This window comes from Garra rufa, chromosome 20 (genome assembly GCF_049309525.1).
Source record: "Garra rufa chromosome 20, GarRuf1.0, whole genome shotgun sequence".
NCBI classification, from domain to species: domain Eukaryota; kingdom Metazoa; phylum Chordata; class Actinopteri; order Cypriniformes; family Cyprinidae; genus Garra; species Garra rufa.
The window spans coordinates 24,079,936-24,101,477 of NC_133380.1; the positions used below are offsets into that span (position 1 = coordinate 24,079,936).

Consider the following 21,542-nt stretch of genomic DNA (forward strand, 5'->3'; position numbering starts at 1 on the left):
AATTTAATGGATCCTTTGCTAAATTGATTTTTTTTCAAAAGTGAGTTATCTCTCAATTCTTTTTTTTTTCTCATAAACGTGAGTTTGTATCCCACAATTCTGACTTTTTATCTTGGAATTCTAACCTTTTTCTCACAGTTGTGAGTTTTTATCTCGTAATTCTGACTTTTCTCGCAAATGCGAGTTTGTATCTTGCAATTCTGACTTTTGTTTCCTTACAGTTTGAAGTTTTTATCTCACAATTCTGACTATTTTTCTTACAAATGCGAGTTTGCATCTCACAATTCATATTTTTTTGAAAATGCAAGTTTTTATCTCACAATTCTGACTTTTTTTTTCACAAATGCGAGTTTGTATCATGGAATTCTGACTTTTTTCTCAGTTGCGAGTGTATTTCTCGTAATTCTGACATTTCTTTCCTTACAGCTTCAAGTTTTTATCTCGCAATTCAGACTATTTTTCTTACAAGTGCGAGTTTGCATCTCAACGTTGCAAACTTGAGTTTGAATCTCGGAATTCTGACTGTTTCTTTTTTCACACAGTTGTTGTGAGTTTATATCTCGTAATTCTGACTATTTTTCTTACAAGTGCAAGTTTGCATCTCAACGTTTCTGACTTTTTTTGCTAATGCGACTTTGTATTGAACAATTCAGAATTTTTTTCCGCAAATGCAAGTTTTTATCTCGCAATTGTGACATTTTTTCAGACATTCAGAGTTTGTATTTAGGAATTCTGCCTATTTTTTTGCAGTTGAGTTTATATCTCGTAACTGACTTTTTTCCTTGCAAATGCCAGACTTTTTTTCCAGAGTTGTGAGTTTATATTGCATAATTACAACTTTTTTCCTTGCAAATGTGAGTTTGTATCTTGCAATTCTGACTTTTTTTCTCACAAGTGCGAGTTTGCATGTCAACATTTCGGACTTTTTTTGCTAATGCGAGTTTGTATCTCACAATTCAGAATTTTTTTCACAAATGCGAGTTTGTATCTCACAATTCAGATTTTTTTTTTACAAATGCAAGTTTGTATCTCGCAATTCTGACATTTTTTCCCACAAATGCAAGTTTGTATCTCGGAATTCTGACTTTTTTTTTCTATCAAATGCACGTTTTTATCTAGAAATTCTGACTTTTTCTAAAAAAAATTCACAAATGCGAGTTTGTATCTCGCAATTCTGACTTTTTTTTCCACAAATGCGAGTTTATATCGCATATTTTTTTTTCCTTGCAAACGTGAGCTTGAATCTTGGAATTCTGACATTTTTTCTCACAAATGTGAGTTTGTATCTCAGAATTCTGACTTTTTTTCTATCAAATGCGAGTTTGTATCTTGCAATTCTGACTTTTTTTCTCACAAATGTGAGTTTGTATCTCAGAATTCTGACTTTTTTTCTATCAAATGCGAGTTTGTATCTAGCAATTCTGACTTTTTTTTCTCACAAATGTGAGTTTGTATCTCAGAATTCTGACTTTTTTTCTATCAAATGCGAGTTTGTATCTAGCAATTCTGACTTTTTTTTCTCACAAATGTGAGTTTGTATCTCAGAATTCTGACTTTTTTTCTATCAAATGCGAGTTTGTATCTAGCAATTCTGACTTTTTTTCTCACAAATGTGAGTTTGTATCTCAGAATTCTGACTTTTTTTCTATCAAATGCGAGTTTGTATCTAGTAATTCGGACTTTTTTTTCACAAATGCGAGTTTATATCCCATAATTCTGACTTTTTTTCCTTTCAAACTTGAGTTTGAATCTCGGAAATCTGACAGTTTTTTTTTTTTTTTTTTTTTTTTCACACAGTTGTTGTGAGTTTATATCTCATAATTCAGACTTTTTTTTCTATCAAATGCGAGTTTTTATCTAGCAATTCTGACTTTTTCTCACAAATGAGAGTTTGTATCTCACAATTCTGACTTTTTTTCACAAATGCAAGTTTTTATCAAGCAATTCTGACATTTTTTCCTCACAAATGTTAGTTTGTATCTTGGAATTCTGACCTTTTATAAGCTTTTATACAAGCTTATATCTTGTAATTCTGACTTTCTTCTTGCAAATGCAAGTTTGTACCTCAATGTTTCTGACTTTTTTTGCAAATGCTAGTTTGTATCTCGCAATCCTGACTATTTTTCTCGCAGTTGCGAGTTTATATCTCGCAATTCTATTTTTCTTGCAGTTGCAAGGTTTTTTTCCACAGTTGTGAGATTATATGACTTGTTTTCTCAGAATTGTAAAATATAAACTTGCAATTGCAGTCCAATTCTGAGGGGAAAAAAAGACTGATATGTTCTCAGAATTGCAAGTTTAAATCTCACAATTCTGACTTAACTCGCAATTGCGTAAACTCACAATTCTGAGAAAAAAACTCAGAATCTGTGAGTTTAAAACTCAAGACTGCAAGAAAAAAAACTGTCCGATTTGGAGATAAAAGTTGCAATTACCATTTTTTTTTTCAGTGGCAGAAACAGGCTTCCATACCCATGCCATTTTTAAATGTAAAAAAGTGTTTATAATATTTATAATATCATGATCAAGGGTATTGTCTGTATAACATCGCAATGAGCTTTATATACATATGTGTGCGTGTATAGCATTTCTCCATTTCAAAACACATCCCTCAGATTCATTTGTGCACTTGCTGCCATTTCAATTGCGATCCAATCACATCGTATCATGAGTTTGTAAGTAATACTTAGCCCTATAAGCACACTCGAAATCAATGATCAGATGACTGTATCTATATAATATAAACAGCTAAGATTGAGTGAATATTTCTGAATGATGCATCACACTTGTCCATAACTTATGAAATATTATGAAATCCATAACTTATGAAATACTGCACATGTGGAGATCTTGTTTAGGATCAGGTGGAGAGTCATCTGTGTAAAGTACACTAAATATCTATCGACAAAACCATTATGTGCTTGAGGTGATTTAGTTGATCGTTACGACGCTGGACAGAAATATCAACATTTCAAGCCGTTCTGAGGGTCCCATTCCAGAAAGCTTGGCGAGAAGAGCTAGTCTTGTGATTGTTACGCTATCAGAGACTAACACGTGCTGCGGTGGATTGTGGGTAAAGGGATAATTTAACAGCAGTGCTAGACAGGAGTCCCAGCATGAGGTATGAATCAAAAGTAAGACAGATTGGAGTCGAACGGGAATGGGAGTCTGAAGTGCACACCAACAACATGAACTATACATCAATCTCTGTATATTACGCCGCTACCTCAAGTGATCATATGTGAGTGTGTGCGTGTGAAACGGCTCTTTTCTACACATACAGACGTCTGTATCCAATTCGACTCCTCAGGAAAACCCAGACAAATGAAGTGTCTTGTTCGGCGCTATCACATAAGAGGATTCCTCTAATGCTGATCAACAGTCTTGTGAGAAGACCCGCCAAAACCAGTCCCTCGGAGAGTGGAAAGAGTGGACGAAGCACATACAGTGTCTACTCATCACACACACAGCTAAACCTCTCTACACCTTGGCCCAAACATCCCTACACTACATCAGAACCATCTGCAAACCAGACACAATTCTCCTTGGGTCATTTTGTTCAAGCCGCAAATAGTCTCACGTAGCCAGACTTCTGACTGTCGACATAAAGTCTGGTCCACTGCGCAATTTATCCTGCAATCTTAGGACATTTCTGTCTGACCAACATGTAAAACAAAACTTGCAAAATGATGTTTGAAGGCATAAATAATACTAAGTGTACCAAACAAATGCCACAAAACATTCATTTCATGACTAGCTCTTTTGAGAAAACCTGCTCCTGTTAACTCACATTGAAGCCAGCCAATCAGATTGGAGCTTGCCATTTTGGATCTTGTCCCAATAGATGTTGAACTGCAATTTGAACTGGAATAACAGGAAGGGTAATTTTCTAAAGCGCAATCGAAAGAAAACAAACATAGCAACAAAACAGAGCACCATAGTAGCAAATAGGGGTGTGACGAGACACTTATCTCACGAGACGAGACGAGACGAGATTTTTTAACTTTTTTAAATAAATCCTCAATGATGAAATATATAGGGGACAATAGTATTTTATTCAACAAAAAACACAAAATGCAAAAAAAATAATAATAATAAATGTAGGTGCATTTTGATATGAACTTGTACTTTATGAAATTAAACTTATATTTTAATGAATTATATGCAGTAATAAAAATGCTGCATGATTCTGGGTAAACTGAAAAACAATTTTCTTTTATAAACTGGAGACCACGATTCTGAAGAAAAAAAGGATTAGAAAATTAAACAAAATGACATAATTTACTATTGGTTCTGAAATAATGTTCATTGAAAAAAAAAAAAAAAAAAAAAAAAAATGAAGGAGCCCGTGTCTCAATTAATAAAGACTTTCACTATTGGAATCTCTTGAATGTTTAATTCAATGACAAATATTTTTTTAAAAGTGCAGTTGTCGCCCTCTCCTGGTGAAGAGAATAAACGTTACTCTACATACGTGTTATACTTTCGTTTTTGATCGCTACTGTAGACAATAAGTGTGTATACCCAAACTATAAGCTTTTATCCCAGTACTTATGTTATTTAAATGTCTGTAACAAAGACATGATGATGATTATGTGGTTAAAAAGACTGTTTGTGTTGCTTTCTGAAACCACAGCCGTAAGAATGCAGATTCGAATGTCTTCAATAACGTTCACATGGTAAGCGTCAGTGGAGCGCGTGAAACAGTTGTAACAGACAATGCTGAATCACAGTCATTCATGAATAAGATCGCATGGGTGTTTGAATAGAGATCGTGATATTTTTATAACTATTAGTCATGCAGCCCTAATGTAAACATTGCAAAATGTTTTGCCATGATATCATCACGTTCTCGCGAGACCAGTCAGATCTCGCGGGACACATCGGAGTCTCGCGAGATCTCGTGCCACGAGATCTCGTCACACCCCTAGTAGCAAACATTCACCAGTATCACTTTGCACTTTTCATTTGTTAACATTAGTTAACATAAGTATCAATGAAAAAAATACCTGTTAAGCATATATTAATCTGTGTTCATTTCAACATTTTGCATTCTAAAATTTATTTAATGGACCTGAGCCAACAACAACAGCATTTTTGTGTATTTGAACCAGATTCATCTTTTGACACCGAGGACAACTGAAGGACTCATATCCAACTATTGCAGAAGGTTCAAACGCTCACTGATGCTTCAGAAGGAAAAAACTATGCATTAAGAGCCAGGGGGTGAAAACTTTTGACTTTTGTACATTTTTCTTAATTTGGCTAAATATCTTTTTTTTTTTTTCATTTATTACTTTCCTTTAGATGTTACAGAAGATACTTTTATGTCTCCCAGAAGAACAAAATAAGTAACATTGACTCTGATCTTCAAATTCAAAAAGTTTTCACCCCTAGCTCTTCTGTAAGAGTTGCATATGAGTCCCTCAGTTGTCCTTAAAAATTATTTTCTCTTGTGGAATATATGTAAACTTTTATGTTAAATATCTTATTCAGGTCAGTACGGAATAAAAAAAATTCAAATTCCGCATAGTGTGTACACTTTTGACCTCAACTTTACTTAACAGAACAATTAATTCTATCATTAATTTTACTATTCTATTACTAATTATTTTATTAATTTAATATAAATTCAATAATGTTAAAATAATGAACATAGTAATCAAAGCCATTTTAAGTTTGAAAGTCAGCAGCACATGGCCACAAGTTTTTACTTAACTACAAAAAAATAAATATTTACATTATTAAATTAATTTTTACTCATTATGTACGGAATTTTGGGTAAATTAGAGCATTCTGAGAAATAAAGGGTTTTTCCATTTATAATAACGGAAAATAATTAAATACCAATGGCACATGGTACATTTAAAGATGGCATTTCAAACACTGTAATCATTTATTATCACATTGTTTGAAATAATTAGGGTTACTAATACTAATAGCAACTTAATATCACTTAATGTTTCAGGAGAAGTACTATTTTCCCAGTTACACTGGGTTAAAAACAACCCAGCGCTTGGTGAAATACCCAGCAACTGAGTTGTTTGACCCAGTGGTTAGGTTAAATGTTTAACCCAACCTTCTGAGTAGTTTTATTTAACTTAACTACTGCTTAAAAATTACTATATGGCTGGCTTAAAATGAACCCAAAACAGAATGTAAATTAAAAACCAGACACATAATTACTAGAGGCAACATAAATAATCAAAAGGTCAAATTTATTAGCGATTTTAGAATTTTGAATTATTATATATTCAACTTAATAAATGTTTGTGCATTGAACATATTAAAAAATGTTAATTTCCAACCCATTTTCGGTTCATTTTAAGCAAGAAATACAGTATTTTTTAAGCAATAGTTCAGTTAAATAAAACTACCTAGAAGGTTTGGTTAAACATTTAACCCAATCACCACGTCATAACAACCCAATCGCTGGGTTTGTCCATATTTCACCTTGTTGTTAAGCCATTTTATTGGGTTGTTTTGTAATATTTTTACCCAGGTGCTAGGTAGTTTTTCTGCACTCTAAAAAATGCTGGATTATTTTTTTAACCCAAATGCTGGATTCAGCCTGTTGGGTCATTTTATTTTATTTTTTGTATTTTTTTTTTTTTTTTAAACCAGATGCTCGGTAGTTTATCTGTAACTAAGCTGCTGGGTCTTGCTTGATAATAAATGTTCATCTTTGGATTATTGCTGTTGCCTCTATAATTCTGTGTGTGATTTTTCATTTCCAGCCCATTTTAAGACAGAAATATAAAAAAAATTAAACAATAGTTGACTTTAATAAAACAACCCATCATGTTTGGTAAAACATTTAACCCAAACAGCTGGGTCAAAATAACCCAGCATGTGTTCTGTCCAATATTTACCCAGCGCTGGGTTGCCAAATAACCCAATTGTTTTTTTTTGTTTTTTTTTTTACCCCAACATTTTTTAGAATGCAGAGGGTAAACAAATAATTTTAAAATGTTTTTTCGTTGTAGTTCTATTTTCTTTCATTTCAACTCAAATTCTAATGCCACACACTATCTCAATTCAAATTCTTGAACTGAAGTGAATTTTAAAAGGCTTTCACACTTCAGTTCTGAAATGGTGTGCAAACCGCCAAGCACCAGTCAGTTGAATGAGTGCGAGTGCCATCAGTGCTGCAGATATGGAATACGAGGCTCATTGCCCCAGTGGGAGCCGGATTAGCAGTTTAGTTTGAGGTTTGGAGAGAGCTGAATCTTTTTTTTCTCACCAACAGCCTCGGCAACAGCTGGTCTGCCGCGTCACGGTTGACATGCAAGCCTCCCTGCCAGCACCAGCCCTCTTCAATACACAGCCAGTATGGGAACAGCACCTTCATCCTGACACCACACCACATTCTTCAAAACTCTCACATTTCAGCTGGAGGCATGATGTGCTCAGGTGGAGGATAGAAATGAAATCTCCGTGCCTTCACACGTGTGCTGTAAATCACTCACTCATATATGCCACAGTTCAAATAAACAGAAACTCTGCCAGCCAGCCAACTTGCTGTGAGACAATAAATACAAACCGATATGGATCAATGCTAATACACATATATACAAACTGTATGTCACACATGATTGTGAATTACGCTGAGGAATATGCATGGCGAGCATGTTTAATGTCTTCTAATCAGATAAAATAAAGTCAATAAAAAAAGATCACAGAGCAACGAGGCAGAACTAAAGAACTCGATGGCTGAGCTCTGAAAACATCTGATTGAAGTTATATTAAATCCAGCCCTGACAAATAAAGTTTAACCCTTGGAAACCCACTGCAGTATTGCTAGATCAGTCTAAAGCACCACTACTTAAATGCTTCAGGGTTCTCTCGTGACACAGAAGAGAAGAAATTGTTGAATAACGTCATTATTTGTAGCATGGTTGAACCACTGATGCCACATGGACTATTTTAACAATATCCATTCCTTACTATCTTTCTGGGCCTTAAGTGTGTCAGTTGCATTGATGTCTATACAGGATCAGAAAGCTCTCGGATTTCATCAAAAAAAATCTTAATTTGTGTTCTGAAGATGAATGAAGGTCTTATGGGTTTGGAAGGAAATGAGGGTGAGCAATTAATGACAGAATTTTCAGCCCTTGTTTATTAGGACTTTTTCGTTCTCAATCTTTGAAGGTGCCATAGAATGGAAAACTGAAATTACCTTGGCATAGTTAAATAATAACAGTTCAGTGCATGGACATGACATACCATGAGTCTCAAACACCATCATTTCCTCCTTCTTATATAAATCTAGTATTTGCAAAAGACCACCAAAAAATAGGTCAATTCCAACATAACACCAACTGTTACACAATAGTTAAAGGAGAACTCCGGTGTGATTTTGACCTGAAGTGTATTGAATCATGATACCGAGTGTGAACGTACCTTGCATATCTCATCTCGGTTTGTGTCCAGCTGTCCGAAATCTGGGGTCAGTTAGCCGATGCTCACAACAGGTTGTCAGTGAGAGTCAACAGGGCATCGGAATAGCCATGTAAATAAATCACTGTTTTACGCCATTTACGAGGCACAAAGTAGCTCCACACTTCATTGGTAGACTTCCAAGGGCCCTGACATTTAAAACGAGACATTGAGAACTCAGAAAAAGCACCGGTATTTTATTTACAAGTAGATTTATACAGACATTTTCCACCAGGAACAGACCGGTCGCCGCCATCTTAAATGTAGTCACGATAAGTCGAGTGTCGAGCACGAAGGAAACTACAACCTGATACGTTGATAACCTGATAAATTCCTTGGTGCTCGACACTCGACTTATCGTGACTAAGTTCAGGATGGCGGCGACCGGATTTTCTTTCCCAGGTACTGTCTGTATAAATCTTCTTGTAAATAAATTACCGGTGCTTTTTCTGAGTTCTCAATGTCTCGTTTTAAATGTCAGGGCCCTTGGAAGTCTACCAATGAAGTGTGGAGCTACTTTGTGCCTCGTAAATGGCATAAAACAGTGATTTATTTACATGGCTATTCCGATGCCCTGTTGACTCTCACTGACAACCTGTTGTGAGCATCGGCTAACTGACCCCAGATTTCGGACAGCTGGACACAAACCGAGATGAGATATGCAAGGTACGTTCACACTCGGTATCATGATTCAATACACTTCAGGTCAAAATCACACCGGAGTTCTCCTTTAATAGTTACGCCTCCAACATTGCATCGCCCAATCATCACTAACGTCAGCACAACAGTTAAACAAGTCAAGCCACTGAAGGGACATGGTTAGCTTAATGCAAGTGTTAGCCTGTTACATTGCAATACATAGGATTTCAATTACCACATAAACAGAGAGATGACTGCACTGATGATGGTGAATGATGGAGAAATAACTGCCTGATGATGGCGAATGATTTACAGATCTGGAGAATCACTGAGGAGCAGCTCAACTTGTGTGGTAGGAAGCACTCCCTCTGCATTGTAACTTTACACAGAGCACATGCGATCACAGTAATCACACTAAAATATCCGCGATTCAATATTATTAATATTCATGAAGCTTCCAAATAACAGAGCATTTCATTCTAGGGGCAAATCCTAGATTGTAAATGGACCTGTAAAACCATTCCATTTTTTGCCCTTTCCTATGCCATATACCTTCTATGTAGATATCAGAGAACAATTTAAAATATTCTCTCAATGCATTCTATGGCACCTTTAAATGATTGAAAACGACAGTTGAAAGAATTTAAACGGACAGAACAAAGTACTGTGGAAAATTGACAGGAAATTGTAGACTGAATCCACCCGACAAGCATAAAGAAACCCGCATAACCCTGCTTCTTATCCCTTCTGCGCTTGTGTTAGAAGAAGAGGGAAGCAAATCCACATTGCACTGCAGGTCAAGCATACACACTTCCACCTGTTAGCTGCACAGTCCACTGTGACCAATGAGCAACAGCAACATAAACACAGGGATAAGTCAGACAAATTGATCTGCTGCAGGTCCAAGACCTCTGGGGCTCTTTGCCTTCAGTGTCAACTAGAGATCAGAGGAAGGGTGGAGCGAGAAAGAGAGGAAAGAATCTGAGAGGAGTCTGAATTAATTTGATAAGAAACACTTTTTTTATAGAGTTGAAGTCAAAAGTTTACATACACCTTACAGAATCTGCAAAATGTTAATTATTTTACTGAAATAAGAGGGATCATACAAAATGCATGTTAGTTTTTATTTAGTACTGACCTGAAAAAGATATTTCACATAAAAGATGTTTACATATAGTCCACAAGAGATAATAATAGTTGAATTTACACACACTTGATTCTTGTTGTTGTGATTCAGCTGAACTCCTGAACAGTTAAACTGCCCGCTGTTCTTCAGAAAAATCCTTCAGTTCCCAGCATTTTTGTGTATTTGAACCCTTTCCAACAATGACTGTGATTTTGAAATCCATCTTTCACACTGAGGACAACTGAGAGACTCAAATGCAACTATTACAGAAAGTTTAAACGCTCACTGATGCTCCAGAAGGAAACATGATGCATTAAGGGTGAATACATTTGAACAGATTGAAGATGTGTATATTTTTCTTAATTTGCCTAATTTTTTTTTTTTTTTTTTTTAGTACTGCCCTTAAGAAGTTACAGAAGATACTTACATGTTTCCTAGAAGACAAAATAGGTTTAATTTACCCTGATCTTCAAAATAAAAAAAGTTTTCATCCCCCTGGCTCTTAATACATCGTTTTTCCTTCTGAAGCATCAGTGAGCGTTTGAACCTTCTGCAATAGTTGCATATGAGTCCCTCAGTTGTCCTCAGTGTGAAAAGACGAACCTCAAAATCATACAGTCATTTTTGGAAAGGGTTTAAATACACAAAAATGCTAAAAAATAATAAAATAAAAAATTGTGGGACCAAAAGGATTTTTCTGAAGTACAGCAGGCAGTTTAACTGTGTAGGACAAACAAGGGACTCATGAACAACTATCACTTAACAAAAAAAAAAAAAAACACTGTGGATCATTCAGGTAACAACACAGTATTAAGAATCAAGTGTATGTAAACTTTTGAACAGGGTCATATTTATAAATCTTTTTTTTTTTTTTTTCTTGTGGACTATATGTAAAGATCTTTTATGTCAAATATCTTAATCAGGTCAGTACTAAATAAAAATAAAAACATTATTTGTATATGATCCCTCTTATTTTGGTAAAATAATTAAACTTTTGCGAATTCTGCAAGGTGTATGTAAACTTTTGACTTCAACTGTATATATATTTTATTTTCTCAATAATAACTGTTTTATTAAAAAACATGACATTCTTAAAACTTCTGGAATAAAAAAATGTGTTTAATTCATTTAATATACCAATCCTTCCAGTTTCTGTTGCAATTTTCTTGCAATATACAAACTTTAGCAGCTTTAAAAAAGCACAAACTTTATGTAGCTTTAAAAAACGAGGTTTGGAACAACATGAGGGTGAGTAAATGATACCAGAATTTGTATTGTATCAGCATTTGAATCTGAGGAAATGCTGAGGGAAATAAATTTCTGGACATCTCGACAACAACTAATGCAGAAACTGACAGGAGCGCAGCTCAAGGCGTAGGTGTTTCATAACTACATTCTTAAAGCATTGCCAGTTCTCCTCTCCTCCCCTTCCCTCCGCTCTCTAACATCTGTGCTGATATACAATGAGCTTTGTCAGATGGTAACCAACAGTTCTGTGAGCTCTATCTCCAAAGGCCCTCTTCTTCTGTCTGTCTTGCTTTGAGTGTTATGAGAAAGTGATATGATCAGATCTCTCTGTCAACATGACAGAAACATTTCTTACAAAATCCATATTCGTTTTTAATACTACGGTTTCCCTGCAACAAAAAGGCCAAGAGATATAAGCGTACGTTCCAAAAGAGAAAGCCAAAGGAAATAGTTTTATCTTCCACTCAGCTTTCATAAATTTGATTAAAGTTGTGATGCTTGATGTTTCTCGAAATCTAAGTACTGTGTTCTTTTCAGCTTCCATGCAGATGGTTATCAAATTTGCCCTAATCCTGTTATGCCCTCTAGTGGCCGCAACCCTATAAAGATATACCCTATAAGATAGAATCCTACATCATGTATCTGTGTAATAAGTAGTGTTGTGTTTATATAAGTCTTTTGGAGTCAGTCGGTAGTTTTGTGTGAGGAACAGAGACCAACTCAAGTCATTTTTCACTGAACATCGTTGTAACTAGATCACTGAGGCAGAACTCAAAAATCAGTCTGATTTGTAAACAAGTTGAACTTAAAGCGATAGTTCACCCAAAAATCTAAATTCTGTCATTAATTACTCACCCTCATGTCATTCCAAACCAGTAAGACCTACGTTCATCTTCGGAACACAAATTAAGATATTTTTCATGAAATCCAAGAGCTTTCTGATCCTGCATAGACAGCAATGCAACTGACACATTTAAGGTCCTGAAAGGTAGTAAGGACATTGTTAAAATAGTCCATATGGCATCAGTGGTTTAACCGTAATGTTATGAAGCTACAAGAATACTTTTTGTGCAAAGAAAACTAAAATAAACACTTTATTCAACAATTTCTTCTTTTTCGTATCAGTCTTTGAAAGCTCTGAAAGTCAAAACGCTCTCAGATTTCATCAAAAATGTGTGTTCTGAAGATGATGAAGGTCTTACAGGTTTGAAATAATTAATGACATGATTTTCATTTTTGGGGTAAACTATCCCTTTAAGCGAGCAAGAATTGGTCAGATGTTTAGTTAAAAGTGACTTGAATTGTGGTTTGTTCTCTACATGAAGTTATCGACAGGTTTCTGAGGACTTGTAAAATAGTGTATGATTCGTATGAACCAATTTTATATTTTTATGTCAGCCACAATCCTCTGAAAACACAAAATTTGGGACAAAAGAATTATGATAATGGAAAATCTATGCTATCATTCAAATGGTTTTGGTCAGTAAGATAAAAAAAGAATACTTTGTTTCAGTAAGGGTGCATTAAATTGATCAAAATTGAAAGCAAAGTAATATTATTTACATGGTAAAGAATATTTTAAATCATTTGAAATGTTGTTTAACACGGTTTCACAAAAGACTAAGCAGTGCAACTGTTTTCAATATTGATAATAATAGGAAATGTCAGCAAATCAGGATATTAGTATGATTTCTGAAGGATCATGTGACATTGAAGACTGGAGCAATGATGCTGAAAATTCAGCTTTGCACTCACAGAAAGAATGTATTTTAAAAAACTGTTATTTTAAAATGCACTAATAATAATATTCCTATTTTTACTCTATTTTTGACCAAATAAATGGAGTCTCTGTGAGCATACAAGGCTTCTTTCCAAATCATTGGTGGTGAATGATGTGATTTACCCTTGACTGTTCATTTACATGGAAATCATGCATCATGTATGACAGAATTGCTTTTCACACCCGCCTTTTTGTTTGTCATTTAACTGCCTGTCATTCTATCTCTCTTCTCGTGATCAACTAGTGCATATCGGTGCACTGTATCTCATCGCAACCTCTTGTCCGGGGTTCTTTAATGAATCTGCATAATGGAGAAGACCCCAATTAAATCCTCGCGTGAGGAGAACTCGGCATCCAGGGTAAACAAACCCACTCTGACAGGGTTGCGGTGCTGGATAAGATAGCGGGCCGAGAAAATGAATTAGCTTCCTGACACACGTCAAAGCCAATCCCAAGGAAGAAGCGGGGCACCTCTCGGCACCTCTATTTTATCTGGCCGTTAGTATTCAGCCTGAGCCGCCCGCTCGCATCCAAAATGTATTCATTTATTCAGAAGCCCTTGGAGAAATCAGAAAAAGCTTGTTGTTCTTTTTTCTTTATGTCCAGATGGAGTTTGCGTGAATAACGTGTGTTAAGTGAGGCGGAAAATAAGTACAGGATCGCCCCGCAGTGAGAGACGATATCACCTCACGAAAAAATGAGTGTCACCTTCATGCAGACAACAAGTTTTCTTTGATTTCGAATATTTTGCTCCCTTTATCTTTGCCTTCTGTCAGTACGTGATGTGAAGAAGGAGAAAATAAATCCGGAAAACAAATGAAAAAACATGAGCTTTGCTCAATAAGCTCAAAAAGCATTATCATGCGATGCAGGTGTGCGAGGAAGCAGATGATTAATCAAAGGGCGAGAATGAGAGATCCATTTAAAAAAGCTTGGGTGGGAGGTCTATCTCTCTGCCTGCTGCTTGTTTCATTGCTAATTAGTTTAATTAGCTAGATAAATTGTTAATAGAAAAAATATGCTTGAATGAGTAAATTCAGCCATTTTAGGGCTGCCACTTAATAGTCGACGAGAAGAAGCTTGGTCGACCGAAATTTTATTAGTCGCAGAAAAACAAATTTCACAGAAAGTGGCAAATGTCACACAGTCCTTAATGGACAGATTGTTAACGGCTGGTCTATGTGGTAATATAGTACATCAGGCAGGACAACCATATGCTTACCGATGACATTTTTGGTCATACAGATACTAGAAGTAATACATCTTTCGAATCTGTAAAGACGCTATGTTTATTTGTGTGCATGCACAATAACAATGAAATGTTGTGCTTTTGTAAAATAATTAAAGCAATCAGTATGCACTTTCTGCCATCTTGGTCTCTGTGAACTAACTGTGAAACTCTGTGTATACTTGCCTCACAGACATGAAAAAAAATATTTCTATAGAGAGTGAAATGTCTACTTTTAAATGAACCAGTTCAAATAGAAAACAAATGTTCACAGATTATGTAATCCATATGAAACAGAGGTGACGAGTCAGTGGCGCCGACTTCATCTCTTAAGCCAAAAACAAAAAAAAACCTAGTTAATCAATAAATTATTAAAAAGTTAATGCTGTCTATTTGTTGTTTTTCCCTGACACATTCATTATTATTATATTTGCTGGTGCACTGTGGCACAGAGTTGTTTTTGCGTGCCCTTAAGAGCTTATTAGGCTATGTAGACAATTAAAGGCTCATTATTATGATTTATATGGTTTATTAAAAAACGTGCGACTAATAGACTAATAGTAACTGATGCTTAAAATGAACGAGTACTAGTCGACTACAGTAGTAGAGTAGTACAGTACTAGAGAAAGATCTTTAGTCGTGGGAAGTAGTCATTTATTTCTAAACCTGTATGACTTTCATTCTATGTGAAACGCAAAAAAGACATTTTGAAGACAATTATAACCGTTTTTAACCATTTAATGAAAATTCAAGGTTCAAATGAACACTCAACCCATTTGACTTTCATTGTATGGACAAAAAAAATTTTTTTTTTTTTGAAATTTTAGATTTTCTTTTCAGTGAACTGGCCAAACAGGTTTGCAAACTGTAAATTTGGTCATTCAGACAGAAAGCATTATGTGTGCTGTGCTATTTTTCAGTTGTTTTCCTTTGTGAATGCGCTAGATGGATGTCGACTATTGACCATTTTGATGCTTATTAACGTTCTTGTATTTTTAAAAACATTTAAAACATGTCTGAAGACCCCTGTGTAATGTTGTTAATGTTTAGTCTGAAGTCTGAAGAGATGTGTAATAGTTACATCAATGATTGACATACTCAGTAAAATTAAAACATTTAATATATGTTCATGTTGAATTTTGAAGCTAGAGAATTTGTTCACTTCCAGAATAAACATATCCTGATAATTTACTCACCCCTATGTCATCCAAGATGTTCATGTCTTTCTTTCTTCAGTCGAAAAAGAAAGTAAGGTTTTTGAGGAAAACATTTCTCTTAAAAATAAAAGTTCTTTATTAGCATCAATTGAAGAACCCTGAACATCCATGAAACCTTTCAAATGCAGAAAATGTTCTTTATAGTCAAAAAAGGTTCTTAAGATTTTCAAAATGGTTCTATTAGGAACTGTTCACTAAAGGTTCTTTGGGGAATGGGGGGGGGGGGGGGTCGCGACCCACTAGGGGGCCTCAGTGATCCTCCAGGGGAGCCGCGAGATATCTTAAAATTAATTTAAATATCATCCTGTAATTGTTTAATTTCATTATTAATATGCTAAATGAAAATAATAAAAGCACAGCCTCTCTCGTGTTCTGTGATTGATTGCTTAAGACTCAGCGCAGCAAGCCTCATCGCACTGTTGAATACAGACTGAATGGCGGCTCAAAACTTCCAAACGCTGTACGCAAACTAATGTTACGTCTCTCGGCTGCATGCATGAAGCCTAACCTTCGCGTTAATGTAAGGGTAAAGACGATTAGTGTAATAATAACGAACTTGCGCGTGCCTAATGTATAACACTCGTGTATATCAGAGTCATACATTAGACACGCATAAGTCCGCTATGGATTCACAAACAATGCACGCTCTCTTGCGTAAAATTTCAAAACATTTGTCTAGTTGTCCAAATTATTGTGAGTGTTTTATAATGGATGCTCACCCATAAGAGTAGTGAGGCTCTGTGTTTATGAGCATCAGGCGCGCACTGACAGAGTTCACTGATCCCGTCTTCGTCGAACCTTCACATCGATGTGTTTCAACAGATTTAGAATGTATTTGCTGTATTTTGAATTTGTGTATTAATTTTTTTAATGGATACAAACAGTATCTCCCTGTTGTACGGCAGGTTCACTTATTTAAGAAAAAGTACTCAGAAGTTGTAAAGAATGTCTGAAGAATTATATATATATATATATATTATTTTAAAAGTTAGAATTATTATAACATGCAGTAGAAGAATAAGGCAAAACAAATGTTTTGGTTAATAAAAAAGGTTTAAAAATAAATACTTTTCTCTTTAATGCGGGAAGTACAGTATAAGAGGACATGTCAGGCATAGGGGGCCTTGCAAAATTGACCGGAGAAGGAGGGGGGCCCCGGAGTAAAAAAGGTTGGGAACACCAGCTCTATGGCATCCGTGCAAAACCTTCATTTTTAAGAGTGTATAGTGGACTTCAATGGGGATCAACGGGTTGAAGGTCCAAATTGCAGTTTCAATGCAGCTTCAAAGGGCTCTACATGATCCCAGCCGAGGAATAAGGATCATATCTAGCTAAACAATTGGCTATTTTCTAAAACATATAAAAATGTATGTACTTTTTAACCACAAATGCTCGTCTTGCACTAGCACTTGCATAGTCACATTGGAAAGATCGTGCGTAGTTAGTTTTTAATCTTTGTACTTTGGTTCAAAAAGGTAGGGTAGAGTAAAAAAGCTCAATTTCATTTTCTCCTCCAACTTCAAAATCACCTGACATTGTTTTTTTACTTTTTTTGTAAAGGTCGTTTGACTTTCTTTGCACGTTCGCTTTGTAAACACTAGGTTGGTACTTCCGCCTACGTTATGTGTGACCATTTGTGACTAAAAGCATTTGTGGTTAAAAAGTATGTAAAGTATGGAAATGACCAATTGTTTTGATATATAAGACCCTTATTCCTTGGCTGGGATCGTGTAGAGCCCTTTGAAGCTGCTTTGAAACTGCAATTTGGACCTTCAACCCATTGATCCCCATTGAAGTCCACTATATGGAGAAAAATCCTGAATGTTTCTCTCAAAAACCTTATTTCTTTTTCGACTGAAGAAAGAAAGACATGATCTTGGATGGCATGGGGGTGAGTAAATGATTAGGACATTTTTATTCTGGAAGTGAACTATCTTTAAAAAAAGTAAAAAAAAAAAAAAAAAAGGTACTCAAATCAAATGTCAATATGAAAGCATTTGTATAATTATGTGAAATAATGGAGTATCAGCACTTGATGTGTATACAAGAAAGCCAGCCTACCTCTCTAATTACTGTACTGCCATAACCTCTGTACAAGCCTCTGAAACCCTACAATGAGAAATCAAATGAGTTGTCATCTCAGTGCAAACAAAAAGACATGACATTCTCATAACCAGTTGCTTTACAGAATGACTTATTTATCAATCATTCCACTGGTGTATCTGTCTAACACAACAGCTCAGGTAAACTCAAGTGCATTGTTCACCGCAAGTCAAGCTGATGGTATACGCATACCTCTTCTTGTAGTGTGTTCAGCAGCACCCGGTAGGTATTGAGGGAGGGACTGGCCTGTGTCCTCTGCTTTACTACTTCAGTCGGCACACGGATCAGACAGGCAACCTGTGTAAGAGGAAGAGAACACTCATCAATGTGTCAGATAGTGCTGCTCACACAAACAAAGGGAAACACTCGAGTACACTGCACAAAATGTTTGTTACCTGATCTTTGGACAAAAACGTACCTCTGGGAACTTTGCAAGACACGAAATATATACCAATAAGTATGTAACACTACAGTTTCCAACAGAAATTAACACTAGAGGCGAAATTAACACAGTTACGATTACAGCTCCATATGGTTCACTTTCTGGACGTAACAAGCTTGCTCGGGTGGCTCAGCTGGCACAGAATTGGACTTAGGGTGCAGAGTTCTTGGGTACAAATCCTGTGAAAAACCTGACTCACGATGAAAGAGCTGAAAGACGAGAGATCGAAAAACAAGCTGAAATGGCTTGCAATTGTGTTTTTTACGTCACATTCGCTTTTGTTCATACTATCCGGTAGGTTTAGGTGTAATGCAGATGGTGCGTTATTTTGAAACATCACAGAGCATTAGAGTTATAGCACCACTCAATAGACATTTCAAGTTATGTTCATCTGTTCCAGGAAAAAAAAAAAAACCTACAATATTGTAGAGCCCCCAAGTGGACATTTCACATCAAATATGTTATGAAACGTACATGGTGGTATTTCGTGTCTTGCAAAAATGTTCCCAGAGGTACACTTTCGCCATAGGACCAGGTTGACAAAATGGTTGTTTGTTATAAATGTATAGTTTATAATAGCAGATTTATATTTATAACAACTGAAAAAATATAAAAGTGGATCAAGACAAAATTCATTTAAGTTTGGGATCAATAAGATTTTATGTATTTTAAATAAGTTTCTAATGCTCAACCAGGCTGCATTTATTCGATCAAAAATACAGAATAAAATGCAATATTGTGAAATATCATATGAAATATACGTTGCTTAATATTTTTTTGGAACCTGTAATACATTTTTCAGGATTCTTTGATGAATAAAAAGTCAAAAAGAACAGCATTTCTTTAAAATAGAAATATTTTCTAACAATTCACATAATGTGCATAATTAGGCACGTTGATATTGTGGTCATATTTTTTTTCCAAGCACATTTGACCAATTCCAAACCACATCAATCTTAATAACTACTGTTCATTTTGTATTTAATTATTTATAAGTGATATATTATTGTCCATGAAGGCTGGAAGTGAAAAACTCCTTATATTCAAGTGTGCAGAATTATTAGGCACATTTTCTTTTACAGATAAAATGAGCCAAAAAAAAAAGAGATTTACCTCAGACTGAAAAGTCAAAAACTATTAAATGCCCATGAGAAGCATGCAATACTAATGCAATACTGGAATTTGCAAAGTTAAGGCATGACCACCGGACAGAAAAACGCTTGTTGCGTCTGCATTGGCAGAAAAAACAGGTGGAGGAGAAAAGATGCATGCTATCCTGAAATGTGCTTGGAAAAAAAATATGACCACAAAATCAACGTGCCTAATAATTATGCACACAGTGTATACACTACTGTTCAAATGTTTGGGGTCAGTCAATTTTTATTCATTCTTTTTTGTTATTAAAAGAAATTATTACTTTTATTCAGCAAGGGTGTGTTAAATTGACAAAAAAAATAATAGCAAATACATATATTGTTAGAAAAGATTATATTTTGAATAAATGCTTTTCTTTTTAACTTTTTATTCATCAAAGAATCCTGAAAAAAAGTATCACAGGTTCCAAAAATAAGAATTTGGTAGCACAAATGATAATTCTAATAATAAATTTGCATTTTAGAATGATTTCTGAAGGATCATGTGACACTGAAGACTGGCGTAATGGTGGCTGATGAAAATTCAGCTTTGCATCACAGAAAAAAAAAAAAGATTTGAATGTATATTAAAATAGAAACCATTATTTTATATTGCAAAAACATTTTGAAGTATTATTGTCTTTTTAGCTTTGAAGCATAAGAAACTTCTTCAAAAATCATAACAAGTCTTACTGGTCCCAAACTTTTGAAGCAGCAGTATATATATATATATATATATATATATATATATACACACACACACACACACACACACACACACACACACACACACGTAAAATGCATAGAAAGTCAAATGTTTCGTAAAATCAATAATAAAAAACACACAAACATTTGCTGTATAAACAAATATAGTAAATTCTTAAAAACATTTTTTAGAAAGAATATACACATAAAAATAAAAAATACTGATTAAGAATGTGATTTTTAAAAACCAAAAAAGTAATTATCTGCCAAATGAGACTTCTGTATTATTAAAATACAACACATTTCACCGTTAACATAATATTATACTATAATTATACATAACCATAGACATTATTTAATTTTCATGAAAACAGAATGAATAAAAATTCATTATAAATGACTAACAAACTGCCCACAACTCATACAATAAGTCCCAATACCTCTTTCTTCCACACACACACACACACACACACACACACACACGCACACACGCACACACGCACAACAGCTGAAATGCCCACACATTTCCTAAATAATTCCACCAAACATGCTTTGTCGATAGCTAAATTGTGGCATTATTCAAGCTCATATTCTTCACGGCCGCATCCCCTCTAAAACTAAACTTGTGGTGCATTACTTCTGATCCTTTCCGTTCTGGGGGGCGGAAATACCAGGCCGAACCGAGGATGGAAAGCAATCTCCGCAACCACAGGGAGTTCACCGGGCCCCCCACCAGACCCCCAGGCTCACACTAGATCTGTGGTGCTAGAAGTAATCTCTTCTGAATGACAGAGCGGGCGTGGGGTGCTACCATGAGAGAAGTCGGGTCTGCTGTGAGCCCAGCTGACAGCCCATAGGCACGGAGTGTGTGAACAAGCTACGGTAGTTTGCGCACTGTATGACTCTGAGCATCTTCTTGCACACCGCAGTTGCCGAATGAATAGCCACTTGGCTTACAGAACAGCATGCAAGACTTTGGGGTACGGCGTGACACAAATATGGAAGATCCAGCTGAGGGAATCTGTAATTGACATTTCCATTGAGAGCAGTAAGGTCAGTGAGGAAGGTTTGTGTTTTGTTTTTAGTCAAACGCGTGTAGCAAGAGTGCCATCCAGCGGTGAAACGCGGGAAATGCGGCTATCCGTCTGTGAGGGAAACTGACAGGGCCCATTTTACTAAGCTCGTTACATTCTCCTTTTGCTGGGTTAACATTTATGAAACACTAAACATCACGTCGCCTCGTGTAATTCTCAAAAGGATCAAAATCACGGCACTAAATAGAAAGGGAAGTGGATATGACAAGTAATTCTTGCGGTAATTGAATTGGTGTGCGCGAGTGCGCGCCGCGGCAATTTCGTATCATTTCGCAGGGGAGTTGATGGAGGACTGGCGAGAGATTATATCAGATCAATTACCCGCATTGTGTATTTCAGGGTAATTTACAGCGAGCACTGAGGGGGAAAACTAGGCTGAGGACATTTT

General features: G+C 35.6%; 1 protein-coding gene across 1 annotated transcript in view; it reads right to left on the minus strand.

The window, feature by feature from the left end:
* The window catches only part of slc25a26 (solute carrier family 25 member 26), an 86,463-nt gene that overhangs the window by 51,782 nt on the left and 13,139 nt on the right, over nt 1–21,542 (minus strand). Inside the window, exons 4-5 of the mRNA XM_073825582.1 lie at nt 17,973–18,077; nt 17,739–17,786 (exon numbers count right to left, since the gene is read on the minus strand). Of these exons, the coding sequence (XP_073681683.1) occupies nt 17,739–17,786; nt 17,973–18,077 (153 nt within the window). The remainder of the gene's footprint in view (nt 1–17,738; nt 17,787–17,972; nt 18,078–21,542) is intronic.